Source organism: Diabrotica virgifera, chromosome 10 (assembly GCF_917563875.1).
Source record: "Diabrotica virgifera virgifera chromosome 10, PGI_DIABVI_V3a".
In the NCBI taxonomy this organism is placed as follows: Eukaryota; Metazoa; Arthropoda; class Insecta; order Coleoptera; family Chrysomelidae; genus Diabrotica; species Diabrotica virgifera.
In genome coordinates this window covers 118210334-118230032 of record NC_065452.1, presented here as the reverse complement: position 1 = coordinate 118230032, position 19699 = coordinate 118210334, and the positions used below count along the sequence as shown (strand labels likewise).

The 19699-nt window shown below is 35.1% G+C and overlaps 1 protein-coding gene across 1 annotated transcript in view; it reads left to right on the top strand.

Moving 5' to 3' along the window:
• The first annotated feature begins 4817 nt into the window (after window positions 1-4817).
• LOC114333091 (voltage-dependent calcium channel subunit alpha-2/delta-3) overlaps window positions 4818-19699 on the top strand; it is a 174388-nt gene continuing 159506 nt past the window's right edge. The window contains exons 1-4 of the mRNA XM_028282924.2: window positions 4818-5193; window positions 5249-5330; window positions 5383-5493; window positions 14351-14591. Coding sequence (XP_028138725.2) covers window positions 5105-5193; window positions 5249-5330; window positions 5383-5493; window positions 14351-14591 — 523 coding nt within the window. The 5' untranslated portion in view covers window positions 4818-5104. The remainder of the gene's footprint in view (window positions 5194-5248; window positions 5331-5382; window positions 5494-14350; window positions 14592-19699) is intronic.

Genomic DNA, 19699 nt, shown 5'->3' with positions numbered 1-19699 from the left:
CTTTTGTTGTAAAAGTGCGCGCAAGATGGAAACTAATAAAGAAACAAAAACCTCAACACAAATTAGACATCCAATTATTGAAAAACGACACCATACAACATACAGTAAATAAAGCATTAAATAAAAATTTAGCAAATATTGACCACCACAGAATTATCCGTGTCCGAGTCCGATGGCATAAACGTTCCTTGGAAAACTATTAAAGAACAAATTTTAATGAACAATGTAATAGAAAAACATCTAAAAGTATCACCCAGAAATAACAAACAGTAATGGATAACAGATGAGATTTTACAATTAATGGACAAACAAAGAGTATCTAAAGGAATAGATGACCAGGATGGAGAATACAAAAGACTAAATAGAATAATTCGAAAAAAAAAAAAATAACCGAAGCAAAAGAGAAATGGCTGAAACAAATTGCGTCGAAATAGAAGAACTGCAACAAAGGCCCGATTTTTTTAATTTACATAAAAAGGTAAAAGAGTTTACATCAACTACCAAACGAACAACTTTTCACACCATGTTGAACACGGATGGCAAACTGCTAGAATCAACGGAAGATAAACTGAAAGAATGGGAAAACTATATTAAAATTCTTTTTCGCGACATACGAGAAGAACCAAGATTGGAAAATAACAACGAAAGGCAATTCTGAAATTTGAAATTATAAATGCAATTAGGTAATCAACTCAAAACAAATAAAAGCCCAGGTCCAGATGGAATATACCCAGAAACGTTAAAATTAATGAGCGAAGAAAATATCGAAGTATTTGTCCTTGTATTCAATCGCATTTATAATATAGGTGAAATACCCCAAGATTGGCTAGAGTCAATATTCATCCCACTACCGAAAAAGCCAAACCCACAACACTGCAATGAGTTCCGTCTGATAAGGCCTTATGAGTCATGCAGTAAAAGCCTTATTAAAAGTCGTACATAATCGTATCTATAGAAAGTGCAAAACAATAATCGGGGACGATCAGTTTGGATTCAGAGCCGGCATGGGAACGAGAGAAGCCCTCTTCAATTTACTAGTTCTCTCCCAAAAATGTTACGACCAACAGAAATATATATTTATATGCTTTGTAGACTTCGAAAAAGCATTTGATAGAGTAAGACACGACCTACTATTAGAACGTTTGTAAGAAGTTGGTTTAGATGGAAAATACATCAAATTACTAAAAAACTTTTACAGGAACCAAAACGCCAGAGTTAGGATCGAAGGTTCCACATCCGCAGAAACAGAAACTAGGAGGGGAGTTAGATAGGGATGTGTTCTGTCGCCTCTGCTGTTTAATCTTTACTCCGAGTTTCTATTTAAAGAGGCACTAAACGATTCCAAGAATGGAGTTAAGGTAAATGGCGTAAATATCAACAGCATCAGATATGCCGATGATACGGTGTTGATTGCGGATTCCGACTTGGGTCTACAACGACTCATCGACAAGACCAACTCGACCTGTGAGCAATTTGGTATGAAAATAAACATTAAAAAAACCAAAGTTATGTCAATCCGAAAAAACCAAAACGTAATTCAACCTTGTACAATAAATGGGCACATTTTAGAACAGGTCAATAGATTTAAGTATTTGGGATGTTGGACCGATAGCAGCCTAAATCCTGATCTAAAAATAAGATCGAGAATAGAACAGGCCAGAAAATCTTTCGAAAAAATCAAAAAACTGCTTTGTGATTCTCGAATAAAACTCAAAATTCGACTACGTTTATCCAGATGCTACGTCTGGTCGACTCTTATCTATGCAGTTGTGACATGGACCCTTAAAACATCAACCGTAAGTAAATTGGAGGCCTTTGAAATGTGGACCTACCGGAGAATCCTCAAAATTTCATGGACATCGCATACATCAAACGAAGAAGTGCTGCATAAAATCGGCAAGGAAAGAGAACTTTTCAACACAGTGAAAGTTAGAAAAACATCATACCTAAACCACATACTGAGAAATAATAAGTACCAATATGCTCAACTTATAGTGAAAGGAAAGATCGAGGGAAAGAGGGAGCAAAAGACTATCGTGGTTCAGAAACATACGACAATGCACAGGGCTAAATTTTGAACAGCTAATAAGAACAGCTGAAGACAGAGAAGAGTTTGCAATAATTGTAGTAGCCAATTGAGGAGACGACCTGATGACCTGAACATCATCGGAGTATACGGCCTAGAAAATAACAAGCCTCAAACAACAAGGGAAATATTTTATGACGAATTACAACAAGTAGTAGATCAAGTTAAAGGGAAGATGATAATACTGGGGAATTTTAACGCTCGAATAGGTAACCAAGTAATACCCGGAATTAAGCAAAAACACAATGAAAATGTTAAAGACGAAAATGGAGAACTGATGATAAACTTCTGCACGAATAACGAACTTAGATTAAACAACACATTTTTTGACCACAAAGACCAACACAAATATACATTCAATAACACCCGTGGACAACGATCTATGATAGATTATGTTGTAACCAACAGAGCTATACATCCATAAAAAATAATCGACGTAAGATGCATCAACTCAGCAGATGTAGGTAGCGACCGTAGCTTAGTATTATGTAAAATAGGAATCATTATAAAATATTTCACACCCAAGAGGGCAGCACCAACACAAACAAAAATCAAAGTCGAAGGACTACATACGGAATCCACGGAATACTTATACAGGAAAAGAATATCAGAGAAGATTGCTGAGAATGGAATGTTAGAAAACGATAACATCGATGAAAGCTGGCAAAAACTCAGATAACATAATCAACGCTGCAACAGAATGACTTGGAGAGAGAAAAGTAACGAATACTCACATATTAAAGAAGAAAACCCCGTGGTTTAGAGAGGAAGTTAAGATATAATGCGAAGAAAAGAAGAAAGCCTTTTTACAATACATAACGAAACAAATACAACAGGCATATAACCACTACAAACGAAAAGGGAGCACTGGCAGTCTGGCAGAGTTTCTCAAAACAGATGGAACACGACTTCTACGGAACACAAAAAGAAGTATGGAGAATGATCAGAGGGCAAAGAAAGGAGATGAACGAATTAATAAAAGCTAAACACATTCAGACAGAAACATGGGCAGACTACTTCCGATCTCTATTTGCTAAAGGCGATGATAATGAGCCACCTACACCTGAAGTTACAACAACCGAAGAAATAAACATCGAGGAGGGAGAGGTAAAGGAAGCATTAAGAAAATTAAAAAATAGAAAATCTCCAGGAGAGGACAGAATATCGAACGAACTCCTAAAGTACGGAGGACAAGATCTAACTAAACAACTATTAAAACTAATACAAAAAATTATAGAACAAAACAGAATACCACAAGAATGGAGATCAAGCATCCTAATCCCTCTCTTCAAAAAAGGAGGCAAATCGGACCCGGAGAATTAAAGAGGAATTAACTTATTGAACAGAACATTAAAATTAACAACCGCAGTGATAACAAACAAATTGAATGAAATTATATCATTAGCAGAAGAACAAAGTTTTAGGTCGGGAAGGTCATGCACTGACGCTATATTTATAATGAGGCAAGTTCAAGAAAAATCGTTGGAATACAACAAACCGGCATATTTATGTTTCGTGGACCTTAAGAAAGCATTTGACAGGGTCACATTAAAGGACGTTATCCATTTGTTATACTCGAGAGAGGTATGTACCTCTATGAATAATTAAAAAGATCGAAAACATCTACCAGAACAACACAATAAAAGTAAAAGTGGACGATGAACTAACTGACCCAATTGAAGCCGGCAATGGGATAAGACAGGGGATTCCTTCAGTCCTTTATTGTTCAACCTGATCATGGACGAAATAATAAAAAAAGTAAGAACTAAAAAAGGATACCAAATGGGAGAAAAACAACTTAAAATAATCTGATATGCGGACGATGCAATACTAATCTCTCAAAGTGAAGATGATTTACAACGTATGCTGCACCAATTTAACATAATCGCCAGAAAATTTAACATGTTAATTTCCTCACAAGAGACAAAATGCATGGTTATAACAGCAGATCCAATAAGATATAAATTGGAGCTGGAAAGTCAGATAATAGAACAAGTGATGGAGTTTAAATACCTAGGCATCACACTATCCAGCTACGGAAGGTTCGAAACAGAAATGGAAGATAAAGTGAATAGAGCAAACAGAGCCGCAGGTTGCCTGAATGACACAATATGAAGAAATTAAAATATCGGAAAAGAAATGGAAGGTAGAATTTACAAAACAGTCATCAGACCAATAATGACATACGCGGTAGAAACACGACCCGACACAGAGAGGACAAAAAGATTGCTCGAAACAGCGGAGATAAAAACCCTTCGAAAAATCGATGGTAAGACTCTATGGGACAGAGCTAGAAGTACAGATATACGACGGAGATGCAAGGTGTATAACATTAATAACTGGGTAAGAAACAGAAGAATAGAATGGAATGACCACATAAGCCGAATGACAACAAATAGGATAGTCAGGACAGCGAGAGACGGTTTCCCAGTAGGAAGACGATCAGTGGGAAGACCACGAAAACGATGGAACGACAACTTACTAGAGGCACATTGAAAAAACAGACAGAGTCATGTCTATACAAAAAGAAGAAGAAGAAGAGGAGACGGCACTTTAAGAAGAAGGTAGGTACATAATGAATCCATTCAACTTCAAGCTATTCGGCAGTGTTGCATAATGCCAATATCTTTGATCCTGATATTCTCTGTAAAAATTGGCAACGCAGCATATAATATATTTTTAAAACTTCTCTACTCTAACTATAAACATTTTCATTGAAAATACCCGGCCAGCTATAGGGGTTCCTATGATAAAACTATCGGGAATCGGGAGTCAACCTGTCAACTTAATTATACAGTGGTATTTTTAGCTCCGCTCTAGAAAATGTATGCAATTTCCTTAGTATAGTTTTACATCTATTGCCAGTATTGTATTTGACTTTTTTTAAATACGTTCCTTTCGATAACTTTCTCTACTTTATTTATGTAGTTCTAAAAATATCTTAGAAATTTTCCCGATGTGTTACAAGCAGCAAAAATACATTTAGTAGCAATACTAAAAAGAAAAATAGAAAGTAAAATGTTGTTTAAGATTGTATTATATTCTATATTTTGTGTTTACGTGCTCATAGGATTAAATGGCACAAAAGGATCATTACAAGGAGAAGAGTATGTATTTTTTGTATTGTTGATGTTCCATGTGACCTACATGCTTTTTTTTTAGAGTTCACCAATGGGCTAACACAATAGGTAAAGAATTATGGACTCTAGGACAAGCAATTACACGATATTCAGAAATACAACAGGTAAATTGCATGGAAAGTTCTCTTTATATTATTTACAGATCTTAACTTTTAGAAATACACGTTTTTAAATGCCAAAGTGCAAAAGAAAGACCCAATGGGCCTAATGGATGAAATTAAAGCAAATATGTCCATTATGATCAACAGAAAAATACGTGCTATAAAGGTAATTGTATTGTTTTGTATTCTATATGTTTGTTTATATGTTAGTATTTTGTTATATTTTTAAATTTAGTTACCTATTCGTGGCTTTATACAGCATAAATATCCTGTTCGTCGTTTATCACATCCGAATCGTCATTTCTTCTTGTTGTATGTGTCTTCTTCAGGAGGTCTCTTTTTCCATTGCTGTTTTTATTTGTCTGTTTCACTGTAATCTATATATGTAGCTTTTCTACAGGCCCTTTATACCCAGAGTTTTGATGTTCTTTTCCATATTATTTGTCAACTTCTTCCAGTCTGTTATTCCCTTTTCTTTTAGGTCTTCTACTACCGCCTCTCTCCATCGCTTTCGTGGTCTTCCTCTCTCCATGCTATTTTCTTGACCACTCTGTCATCGTTAATTTTTTCTATATGGCCCAGCCACTGCAGCCTTCTTGATTTTATTCATCATCATGGCATCTACACTCCTAGCGGAGTGATTGCCGCCCTCTTTGGGCTCTTCCGATTCGTTTGTCGCGGTGAATCAATCCGCCTTAACATTTTGGTTTTACAATTGGTTGTGTGACTTGGCATCTTCTACAATTTTCCTCCATTCGTTCCTGTTTTTACTTCTGGTTACCCATTCTCTGACTCCCATCTTTTTAAGGTCCTCCACTATCTGGTTCTCCCATCTAGTTTTGGGTCTTCCTCGTGGTCTGCCTGATACAGGTCTCCATTTGGAAATTTTCTTGATAATGGCTTCTGGATTCCTCCTTTCTATATGTCCCATCCATCTGAGTCTCTGTGCATTGATAAATCTGATGATGTCTTCTCCTTTCAGAAGTTCTCTTACTTCGTGGTTCATGAGTTTTCTAAGTTCATTATTACCTAAGTTTAGTGGTCCTGCTATCCTCCGAATTATTTTCCTTTCTAGGATCCTCAATATTTCTTCCTCTTTCTGTGTAAGACACATTACTTCAGCACCATATGTGATTACTGGTCTAATTGCTGCTTTGTAAATTTTCAGTTTTGTATTCTGAGTAAGCTTCTTATCTTTGAGGAAGTTACTGTATTTCCAGTAGGTTCTGTTTCCTGCCTGGATCCTTTCATTAATTGCGATACTTCTATCATTAGTTCCATTAACTGAGACTCCAAGATATTTAAAATGTTCTACCTTTTCAAATTCATATTCACCAATATTTAAGCTTATCATATTAACTGGGTTTTTTCTTGAGCATATTAGGTATTTTGTTTTGTTTTGATTTATTTCTAAACCCCTTTTGGATGCTTCTTTGCATAACTTCATAAATTCTTCCTTTAAACTTTTTAGGTTTCTGCTAATTAATGCTATGTCGTCAGCATACGCCACAAGTTGCGACGTCGATGTAATAATCGTACCTTTTATTTCTGTAGCTCTTATTGCTCCTTCTATAGCGACATTAAATGGTCTAGATTTTATTACGCTATCTATTTGTGGTTCTTTGTAAATATAAACTTCCTCATTTGTCCTTCTTATACAGTGTGTCTGCGTAACTTGGAACCATATGGGAAACTTTTTTATTATCAATTTTACGAAAAAAAGTTATTCTTCATAAAGTGATCTGCATATTCTAAAACCTATGATTCAATCATCAGACGTCAAATTTTATCAACAGTGTACGAGGTATATGGAGAAACATTGTTAAGAATATTGGAAGAAATCACAATCCTTAGTAATGGGGAAACGACAAGAGAGAGAGAGAGATATACGAGGTATGTCAAAAAATATGAATTTCGCTCAAGAGGAAAGTACCTTTATATTTCACACTATCGAAAATTGTTATTAAAAAAGTTGTTTGTAATTAAAAATATGTTATAATATGCAATAATATTTTTCTAATTGAAAAAAAAGTTTTTTGAACTTTTTTTTTCAAATTACGGAAAACCTATGGAAATGGAAACATTAATTTTTATTACGATAACTTCGTTATTATTAATTTTGAGAAAAAAGTTATTGTTTACAAAAAGGTCTGCATAGTCTTACAACTAAGATTCAATTATAAGATATTAAATTTTATTAATTTTATACGAGGTATGTCAAAAAATATAAATTTCGCTCAAGAGTAAAGAAACTTTATTTTTCAATTAGAAGGATGTAGTGGCATATTGAAACAGAGTTTAAAATTACGAACAACTTTTTAAAATAATAATTTTCAATATCGGAAAAATAAAGTTACTTTACTCCTGAGCAAAATTCGTATTTTTTGACATACCCCGTATAAATTTGATAAAATTTGATATCTTATAATTGCATCTTAGTTTTTAGACTATGTAGACATTTTTTATAAAAAATAACTTTTTCTCGTAAAATTAATAATAACTGAGTTATTGTAATAAAAATAAAGTGGGGTATCCGTAATTAAAAAAAAAATTAAAGAAACTTTGTTTTAATTAGAAGAATATTATTGCATATTATTACATAATGTTTAATTCCAAACAACTTTTCTTAATAGCAATTTTCGATATTGTGAAATGTAAAGGTACTTTCCTCTTCAGCGAAATTCATATTTTTTGACATACCTCGTATATATATGGACCGTTCACTCTTGTTAGAGTATAGGTCGCTCAAATACTATGAGCTCTTTTAATCCATTTCACGCGGTGGATTAGTCCGCTGTTTCCTTTAGGTCGTCGTTCATAGATTGTGGTGTTTTTTGCCTTCTCAAATATCTTCTTCCACTCTCTTCGGTCCTGAATCTTCTCTCTCCAGTTTGCAATTTTTATCTTTGATATATCGTCTAGAGTCTAGCAGTTGATCCTCCCTTTTTATTTTTGTTCTTCCTCTTGGTCTATTTTTTACTGGTTTCCAGTTCATTATCTTCCTGATCAGTTCTTCTACCCCTCTTCTTTGTGTGTGCCCAAACCATCTGAGCCTGTGTACTTTAATGAATTTTACTATATCTTCTCCTTCAGTAATATTTATTATTTCATGGTTCATCAGCTTTCTATATTTCCCTGTTTCTGTCTTTACTGGGCCATGTAATTTTCTCATAATTTTTCTCTCAATTATTCTTAACTTTTCTTCGTCTTTTTTCGTAAGGCACATTACTTCTGCTCCATAGGCTATCACTGGTCTAATTGCTGCTGTATATATTTTTGATTTTGTTTTTTTGCTCAAGTTTTGTCCTTGAGTATTCGGTGATATTTCCAATATACTCTGTTACCTGCTTTATTTCTTTCGTTTATCTCTATACTCCTTCCGTTTTTGCCGTCCACCATCACCCCCAGGTATTTGAAGCAATCTACTCTCTGGAATGTATTTTCACCTATCTTTATTTCTGTTATTCTGTTTACATTGTCTCTTGTGCTAATAAGGTATTTTGTTTTATTCTGATTGATTATTAATCCTCTCGTCTTTGCTTCTCTTACCAGGGTTAAAAGTGCCTCTTCCAGTATTTTTTTATCTCGTGCTACCAGTCCAAGGTCATCTGCATATCCTATGATCTGTGCTGAGCTTTCAATAATTGTCTTTTTCAGCCCTGTGTCCCTAATTACTCCTTCTAGAGCGATATTAAACAGTGTCGTTGACAGACTGTCTCCTTGTCTTACCCCAAGTTCTATTTTGATATCGTTTGTATCTCCCTCATTTGTTTTACCTTTTGCTGTTAAGTCTTTCATTGTCATTCTAGTTAGTCTTATTAGTTTTACCGGTATCTCCATTTTTTTTCATTTCCTTTAATAATTGTTGTCTGTATATGCTGTCGAAGGCCTGTTGGAAGTCCTCTACATACCTCGTATACTGTTGATAAAATTTTATATCTGATGATTGAAACTTAGGTTTTAGACCATGCAGAGTACTTTATGAAGAATAACTTTTTTTCGTAAAATTGATAATAAAAACGTTTCCCATATGGTTTCAAGTTACGCAGACACACTGTATACCCTTCCTCTGTTCTCTTCACTACTAATATTTTTCTGAGTATTTTTCTTTCCCATCTTCTTACTGTTTCTTTTGTTGTTTGGTTGAGTATCCATGTCTCACATCCGTATATCGCTGTTGATCTTATTATAGTCTTGTAAATCCTGAATTTTGTATTCCACGACAGCTGCTTTGATCTCATATTTTTGATTATATTAAGGTCTGGTGAATAAGGAGGCCAATCAAGCACATTTACCTGACTGGCAGATAGTAATTTTTTAAACAATTCTTCTTGTCTTGTTTTCTGTTTTCTTGAAAGTAGTTTATTTCACAAAATTTGAACAAAAAGTAATTTTAGGAACGTACCTCCTTCTCTTCATTCTTTGAGCTCTTGTCAGTGCGTAGTAACACTCTAAATATTGTTAATCTGCTGTCTCCATTGGCTGCGTTCCTGTGCCAGATGGACGGCTTCATCTAGGGATTTTCCAACCAGAGTCTTCATTTAATCTGTAGATCTTTCTCTTCGTCTTTGGTCTTGTATACAGTGCGTCCATAAAGTAACGCATAAATTCATTATTTCGTATACCGGCGACTTTAAGGAAAAATCCCGAAACAGGTCGATTTTTATTTTTAATTTCCGGTTTTTTGGTATATATATCATACCAGTGACGTCATCCATCTGGATGTGATGACGTAATCGATGATTTTATTAAATGAGAATAGGAGTCATGTGATAGCTCATTTGAAAGGGTATTCAATTCTATATTCCCTAATATAAACATTAACATAATTATTTATACAGGGTGTTCAAAAAAACATTTTTTTAATTAAAATAATTGAGACAAAAAGAAGAATCTATGTAATTTATTTAATTAAAAATGCGTTTTACTACTGTCAAAAACAGAAAAAATTTATTTGACAAATAAACATTGATTTTTGCTTAAACGAAATGTTCAAACTGGCAAGAGGCAGGTGGGTGGCAGCTTTAACGTTGAATTTAAGCGAAAAAAAAATATTTATTTGTCAAATAAACATTTTTTTCCCGTTTTCTGACAACATTTAAACGTATTTTGAATTAGATAAATTACATACATTCTTCTTTTTGTCTCAATTATGTTAATTAAAAAAATGTTTTTTTGAACACCTTGTATAAATAATTATGTTAATGTTTATATTAAGGAATAGATAATTGAATACCATTTCAAATGAGCTATCATATGACCCCTATTCTCATTTAAAAAACCATCGATTACGTCATCACGCCCAGATGGATGACGTCACTAGTATGATATATATGCCAGAAAATCGGAAAGTAATAATAAAAATCGACCTGTTTCGGGATTTTTCCCTAAAGTCGCCGGTTTACGAAATAATAAATTTATGCGTTACTTTATGGACGCACTGCATTTCTTTCGACTACCAATACTTCCATGGCCTCCGTTCTTAAGGCTATATGGCCTTTTAATAGCATATCTTTTATATGAAGCTCTGGACAGATTGGTTCTGTGTTCTGTCCACACAACGCGTAGAAGAATTCTTCTGTAGACCCACATTTCGAAGGCTTCGATCTTACTTCTATCGTTTTTTTGAGAGTCCATGATTCAGCTGCGTATGTAATAATTGGAAAAATAAGGGCATTGATCAACCCAAGCTTAGTATTCCTAGTTATTGTTTTTCCATATTTTAATTATTTTAGCTGTCGCGGTTCGAGATATTGCTATTCTACGTTTGGTTTTTGAGGAGCTATCGCTATTGTTCACTATCAGGGAGGACAAGTATACAAATCTATCAACTACTTCAAAATTCGTCACTTTGTGTATGTGCGATAGATTATTATGTGCCCTGTCTACGATCATTATTTTTGTTTTTCCCGTGTTGATCTGAAGGCTGCTAGTATAAGTGTGTCATCTGCGTCATCTGATTTTTTCTACCTCCTATAGTGATTCCTCCATCCCATGCGTCTAGTACTTTTCTGATTATAAAGATAGTATGCACCCCTGTCTACAGTGGTGGCTCGTGATTTTTACAATAGGGGAGGCTATACCTAACTGTAAAATATCTTTGCACAAATTTGCACTAAAACAAAATCCGCCAAGAAAACTTAATTTAAGGCTTCATTTTTTTGACCATTTTTTATTTACATTTTATAATATCATCATTATTCATAATTTCATAATATCATATCATTTTAAAAATAGTTAGTCTAATTGTAAAAGTATATTACCAAAGTTTGTGTCGTTTATTTGTTAACAATTCTGTCTCTGTAAGTAGATATGCATATCAAAATAAATACAGATTTGAAGTTTTGCAGTCCACATTTTGAAGGTTCACATTTTTTAAGATACTCAACTGAAGTTTTTTAATTCTAAAAGCGGCCTACTGCGAATCCAAAAACACGGTAAATGACCGATATTTTGCTTTGCATTACAGATATCGGAAAACAAATTTCATCACAAAATTCGCACTTTTAGTTTTTTTCATTATTTGTAGTCAGGATCCTAAAAATTTTTTACTCCTGCAGTTGATGGAAAAATACAGGAGTAAAGAAACAAACGCTCATATGGTATTCATTGACCTTGAGAAAGCATATGATAGAGTTCCTCGAGAGATTCTGTGGTGGGCACTCAATAAGAAAGGAGTCCCTGGTGAATATGTAAAGATTGTAAGGGATATGTATGAGGGAGTAACGACTAGTGTTAGGACAGGTGTGAGAGAGACTGATAAATTTCATGTGAAAGTAGGATTGCACCAAGGCTCGGTGCTTAGTCCGTATTTATTCTCATTAGTTTTGGACCAGATAACAGCGAAACTACAGGGTAACATTCCATGGTGCTTAATGTATGCTGATGATGTCGTGTTAGTAGGAAATAGTGAAAGAGACTTAGAACAAAAACTGGAACAGTGGAGACAAGCTCTGGAGGAAAAAGGTTTAAAACTTAGTAGGACAAAGACAGAGTATTTGCAATGTTCATTTAAAGATGGAGTTACTACAAATAAAATGGATCTTTGGATGGTGAATTGATTGTAAAAAGCAATAGTTTTAAGTATCTGGGGTCAGTATTATAGAGTAATGGAGAAATAGATGGAGATGCATGCAGTAGAATTAGGGCTGGATGGATGAAGTGGAAGGAAGCGAGTGGTGTGCTGTGTGACAGGAAAATTCCAATGAAGTTGAAGGGAAAATTCTATAAAACAGCCATAAGGCCGGCTATGATGTACGGAACTGAATGGTGGGCAGTGAAAAAGAAAGAGGAACAACGAATGCATGTGGCGGAAATGAGAATGCTTAGATGGATGAGTGGAGTGACAAAGAAGGATAAACTTAGAAATGAGTATATTAGGGGAAGTCTAGGTGTGGCACCAATTGATGCCAAAATGAGAGAGCATACATGGGTTAAGATGGTTTGGTCATGTTCAACGTCGAGACGTTAATCACCCAATACGAAGAATATCTGACGTGCAGATTCCTGGAAGGAGTAGGAGAGGAAGACCAAAGAAGACGTGGGTGGAGACGATTAGGCAGGACGTGTTGGTAAAGGGGATTAATATTGATATGACCCAAGATATAATTGTGTGGAGAAATGCAATTAGGAAAGCCAGCCCCGCATAGGGATTATTCAAAGAGAGTGATGATGATGATGTAGTCAGGATCCTAAAATTGGAGCGGAGGCTGCTGGCCGATTAGCCTCCCTTGCTAAATCTCCGGGCAGCGTGTCCGTTAAGCGATAATGCAGCGCTAAGGAGACCGGGTCTCCTTAACCGCTGCTGAGCTGCGCGGAGCATTAGCAAGTGAGACTTTCTGGCCAGCAGCCTCCGGTCCAATTTTATAATCCTGACTACAAATAATAAAAAAACTAAAAGTGCGAATTTTGTGATGAAATTTGGTATGTGGAGTTAGAACATTATTTGGAACAACTTGTTCAAATAAGTTTTTCTGATATCTCTAACGCGAAGCAAAATAGCAAAGTAAACAAAACAGTGTAGCATGTGTAAAAAATTTATGGGGAGGCTAAGCCTCCCTTGCCTCCTCTGACCAGCCGCCACTGTCTGTCTAATTCCCTTCTTTGTTATGAACTCATTTGAATATATTCCGTGTACTTTAACTTTGGTTGAGTTTCTATCATATATATTGCCTATTAGGTTAACTAAGTGGTTAGGTACTGCCATATTTCCCATTAGACTTCAGAGGAGTTCCCATTTTACTGAATTGAAAGCCTTTGTGTAATCTACGAAACAGAGCAGAATTGGTACATTGTGTTCCCTAGCTTTTTCTATTATCTGCTTGGTGTTCAATATCTGCTTACGCGTTCCTTTTCCTGGTGCGAATCCGCATTGTTCTTCGGGTATCTTTGGAAATAAAAAGTTCTTTTGCCGTTCATTGATTATGCAGGATTTTGCTTGCATGAGGAATAAGGGAGATGGATCTGTAAATGCCGAATGCTGTACATGGTTTAGTGATCCCTGTTTTTTTGTTTCTTAGTTGGTTATGAGTCTTCTCTACTTCTGCTCGTACAATGATTGGTTCAACGATTGCATGTGTCTTGTGTTCTGAGACCGATGCATTTTTTGAAGTGTCAAAAGTGTTACAAACGTACTCTCATACATAATCCAATCTTCATTCTACTCTTTTGGGGTATGAAGATTTCGATTAGCCTTGCTCTCCATTTTTTCTTCTCTATTGGTTATTTAACTTTACTTCTGCCTCTTGACAAATTTACACTTGTATACTTAATTTACATTCAAGATGCAGAAGAAATAAACATACCAAGACACGTTAAATGCTATTAAGAGCACTCCCGAATCATAATTTACAATGTATGTACATTGTAAATCCCAAATCATGATTTCCAAAATTTCTACATTGTAAATTATGATTCGGGAGTGCTCTTAATAGCATTTAACGTGTCTTGGTTTGTTTATTTCTACTGCATCTTGAATGTAAATTTAGTATAGATGATATTGTAACAGTTTGTTTTTGTTTTAGTTCATTCAAGAAACTGCAGAAAAAGTAGCTGAATCATTTGTGCCTAATGATACGTTTACCTACTACAGCTCAAAATATTCTCCCATTGGAAATGAAACTTTTAAATCGTCATACAAAATATTGAAAAAAAATAAAGATCTGTACAGACCGATGACATTCAATAATGATACTCATTTTTATAATATTGCTGTAAATACAAATTATAGTGCTGTTCACGTTCCAATGTATATATATGATAAAGGTAAGAACTTATTATTGGGTAATCAGTCTTTAGCCGATGTTTTACCCTTTCAGCTCCGGTAATGCGTACGCGCGTCCAAATATGACTATATTTGGACATTTTGCGCCGGGCGCCTTAAGCCCGGCGCAAATTGAACCTAAGCTAGACACAAACTGCGCCGGCGGGACGAGCAACCCGACCCAACCGTTGGAGACGGGCAAAATCAGTGCGGACGTGTAACGGTTACTTTTGATACCGGTTTTCTGTGGTACTGAGTACAAATACTGATTACAAAATACTGATGTATCTGATCCTTGTACTGAATTGAGTAGGCAAATCGGTATTTCCGTACTTTAACTCGTAACTCGTAACGTTTTAAAAACATCTTACATGTCCCTAGTAGTAGTCGTAGCGGTATGACTTTCGAAAACATCGAATTTGATCATAAGCGGGTACATAAAAAGATATCTTGTACTGAGTGACACTGAGTATTTTATTTCTGAACATAATACCTACATATTTATAATAATCTCAGAATTATTTAATAATCCCTCCGCTACTGATCGATCATAAAAAATAACACTACCTGCCTATTTCCTTTTTAATTTTTTAAGCATAAACAAAAATGTAATATGCCGACAAGTTGAATTTGAGGGTAATACGATATTTTTATCGATCACGGTTTTAAGTAACATGAATCATTTTTCACCTTATTTTTCTACTTACTTACTTACTTAAGCCGTCCTCTTGTACCTTACGGTGTCGAGGTAAGTGGAGAAATGAGACGTCTCCATGCCTTTCGGTCGGTAGCTAGTCTTTCTGCTTCTCTCCACCCAATATTTCTTTTTCCGCAAGCCTTTCCAATATTTGCATTCCACGTTCTTGCTGGCCTGCCTCTTCTTCGTTTGTTGTCAGATGCCGCTTTCCATACCCTCTTTACAGTTCTACCTTCACTCATTCTCGCCATATGTCCGAACCACGATAACTGTTTCGTTTCAAGTCTGTCTAAGGTCCTTCCAACACCGCACCTTTCACGTATGTCTTCATTTCTTATACGATCACGTCTGGTCACCCCGGATACCGCACGTAAATATCGCATTTCGCATGCTTGGATTTTACTACGGATGTTGTCGTTCACTGTCCACGTTTCACTACCGTAGAGTAGCACCGGCTCGTATACGGTTTGAAATACTTTCATTTTTGTTTTCAGGCTTACTTCTTTCTTCCTAATAAAACTTTTATTTAGTGCATAGTATAATTTTGTTGCACTCATTACCCTGCTGTTTATTTCTGGTTCTATATTTCCTTGCCCATTCATTGTTGATCCTAGATACTTGAAGTCCTCAACTTGTGTAATGGTCTCATTATTCAACTTAACAATTATATTTTCTTGTGTTTTCGATATTACTAAAGCTTCTGTTTTTTCAATATTTATTCTCATCCCAAATTTCTTAAAGGCTTTATTCCAAACATTCACATTTACTTGCAAGTCTTTTTCTGATTTTGCCACAATAACCAGGTCATCGGCATATATCAACTCTGACACGCAAACTTGTTGAAGTTTATACACCCCAACCCTAGTTCTTTTTACCTTACCCCTGCATTCTTTTGCAATTTCGTCCATTAGAGTGATAAATAACAAAGGACTCAGAACACCACCTTGTCTTACACCTGTCCTTGTGTAGAATTCAAGAGATGAGCAATTGTTCGTTCTTACATTATTACGTGTACATTTATATATACTCTTTATTGCTTGGATTAACTTCGGTTTCACATTTCTACGGTTTAATATTTCCCAGATCTTGTTACGTGGCGCCCGATCAAATGCTTTTTCCAAGTCCACAAAACAGAGATACAACTTACTGTTATGCTCTAGGGATTTTTCTGATAACTGTCTCACCGTGAATATGAGATCGGTTGTACCTCGCTGTGGCCTCGCATTGGCTGTCATTCAGTGTGGCCTCGATCTTTTCTCGCAGCTTTTTCTCTAGTATTATTTCGTAGATTTTACTAGCAACTACCAACAATGATATTCCCCTATAGTTAGAACACTTATGTTTATCGCCTTTTTTGTGTAATGGTAGAATAGTTGCAAGCGTCCAATCTCTAGGTATGCATCCGGTACGCCAACAGCTCCTTATGATCTTCCATAGTAATTGTAATCCTTCTCCTTCCATATATTTAATTAGCTCAGCCTTAATATTATCGTGTCCTGCAGCCTTGCCATTTTTTAATTTTAAAATTGCTTCCCTGTATTCTTCGTATGTTATGTCATCATCATCTTGTTGTTCCTTTAAATTGTACTCCTCCCTGTCATTCTCTATTTCGTTGTTGTCTCCCATTAATAACTCCATAAAATGTTCTCGCCATATTTCGGTAATCTCTTCATTTTTTAATAATATGTTACCATCTTTGTCCTCTAAACCTGTTAATCCGTTTGATTTTTTTTGTCTTAGATTTTTTAAAGTCCTATAAAGCAACTTCGCATTCCCCTTACTATCACTTTCCATTTTATTTCCAAATTCTTCCCATTGTCGATTCTTAGCTTCTTTAATTTTATTTTTAACCAGTATTCTCTGTTCCTTATATTCTTGATAATTACTTTCACTTTTATTGCTTATATACTTTTTCCACAATTTTTTCTTCTTCGAAACTTCCAATTTTATGTCATTATTCCACCAAGCTGTACCTTTCAGATATCTTCCTTTCGTTACCCCACATACTTTACTCCCAGTTGCGTACACCAGCTCCTTAAAAATGTTCCATAATATTTCTATATCCTCCTCATTTTTCCAATTTGTTTTTCGTATTTCTTCATTTAATTTACGACAGTATTCTTTCCTAATATTTTCAGACTGAAGTTTGTATACTTTAATACTTGGTTGTTCGTAGCGATTTTCTTCATTTTTAATATTAAATGCCTGTTCTCTCCTTGTCTTTACTTTAGTTTCAACGAGAAAATGATCCGAGCTGATCTCATAGCCTCTTTTAACACGCACGTCCGCTATTTCATTTTTGTATCTGTTCTGTACTAATACTAGGTCAATAACGGATTTTTCGTTCCGCGAATCCATCACTCGTGTGTCTTTATGAATCCCCTTGTGTTGAAAAAATGTGTTACTAACTTGCATATCATTCATGATGCAAAACTCGATGACTCTTTGTCCATTATTATTCCTGACCATTTCTCCATATGGTCCTATAGGGTAGTCATATTCATTGCTTGACCCCACTCGCCCATTAAAATCGCCTACTATTATGACCTTATGATTTATTTGGTCCATTTCGTCCTGCAATTGTTCCCAGAAGCTATCTTTGAGTTCCTTGGCTTCATTTTCCGATGGTCCATACCCAACAATAATTGTTGTCTTCTCGTTTTTACTCATATCTATTCTAAGGAGTCTTTCCGAAATATTTTTCCATCTAGTGATATTTTTGTGCTCATTTCTGTGAACCATTAGGGCAACTCCTGCCCTCGCACGTTCTGACTCATTAACACCTCCAAAAATCATGTAGTGCTCATTTCTCATTTTAATACATCCACTACCTTTTCTCTTTGTTTCAGTTAATGCTAAAAAATCCATTTTTGTGTTTTCAAACTCATCAATAAGTTCCTCTTCTTTACCATTTAGACTTTGTATATTCCACAACCCAATTTTCCAATACTTATTTTGTTTTTCATTTTTTGCATTCATAGTTCTTTCATTGTCTGTATTTTTACGGTTTAGTTTTTGCATATTTTTGTCAAGACTCGCATCGATTTTGTTATATTCTCTCATGTCCATAATCTGTGCCATGTTCGTATCCATATCCATCCTCGAATTTGCATTAACTAATAGTTTTTTAAACCAGTTGCTGCTACATTATCTCTGACTATTTCTATATTATTCGTACTATGGTTCCATCTCCATTTGGTGTCTTCAATAACGATAAAACCATAACCCATTTTTATTCTTTTGCCATTTGCCTTTTCTTTTGCTGCTATATGTCTAAGATTTTTCTGCATATCAATCTCTTTAAGTGTTAAATCGCATTCAATGTATACGCGGTGTTGTCTATAACTTCTAAGATTACTTTTTGCTTTTAGTACTCTTAGTTTGTCTTCAAACTTACTAAACTCAATAATGCACATATTGTCGTTGATCTTTTGTACCTTATTTAACTCTGCCATTATTCGTAGCTCTTTATTTAAAAAGTTTCCTATTTCATTCTTAAGCTGTTCCATATCAGACGTACTTATTGGCAAACCCTTCATTATTAAATTATTTTTCTTTCTTTCTTTTTGGCAGATTTCTAAAGTTAGCTCTAATTTATCCATTTTTTGTTTCATACTCATCATTTCCTTTTTTAAATTTTCATTTTCTTGAATTATTTGTTTAATCTTTTCTTTGTACTCGCTATTCTCTTTTCTGAGTTCTTTCATTTCTGCTACCAACTCACCTACCATGTTTTTTATATCCTCTAGTTCCTTATCTTTCTTTTTATTATCAGTTATTAACGTTTTCATCAGTTCCGTAATTTCATTCTCTCTACCTCCAGCATTCTTTGTATCGGGAGATCGATATACTTTTCTGCTCTTACTAAAGATTCCGTCAAATTCATTTCCTTTCCTTTTACCATCCTCTGATAAATAAGTGTCGCTGCCGCTGTCAGTCATCTTAATTTCAATTACTATTATAATTATATTTATACTTATTTTTCTAATAATGTGTTATTGTAAAGGCATAACTTTGATTATTAATTTCGTATCGCCGCTTATTTAGTCTACCAAAAGTTATCAGAATTTAATGACAAAGACAAAGCAGTTTCACTCGGGGTTTTGACTATGCTAATATTTTTATTTATCACAATAAATTGTTGTGCTTAGGTACCATCCGTATTCATTTTAGATACGTCCATCTCGCAAACACAAACACGTAAAAATAAACAACTGGCAGTGAGTCACGCGTCCCACGACCCAGGAAAACTGTACGCCGATGACAAACGTTCCCAAGCGAGACCTGCGAACGCATGCACTGATCGTAGGATGGGTTTAATTTGCGGTCTCTCGCTTATAAGCGTGCTTCACAAAACTGTCCACGCAGTTCGCCGGTGCAGGTTGTGTCTCGCTTAAGATCAGTTTGCGCCGG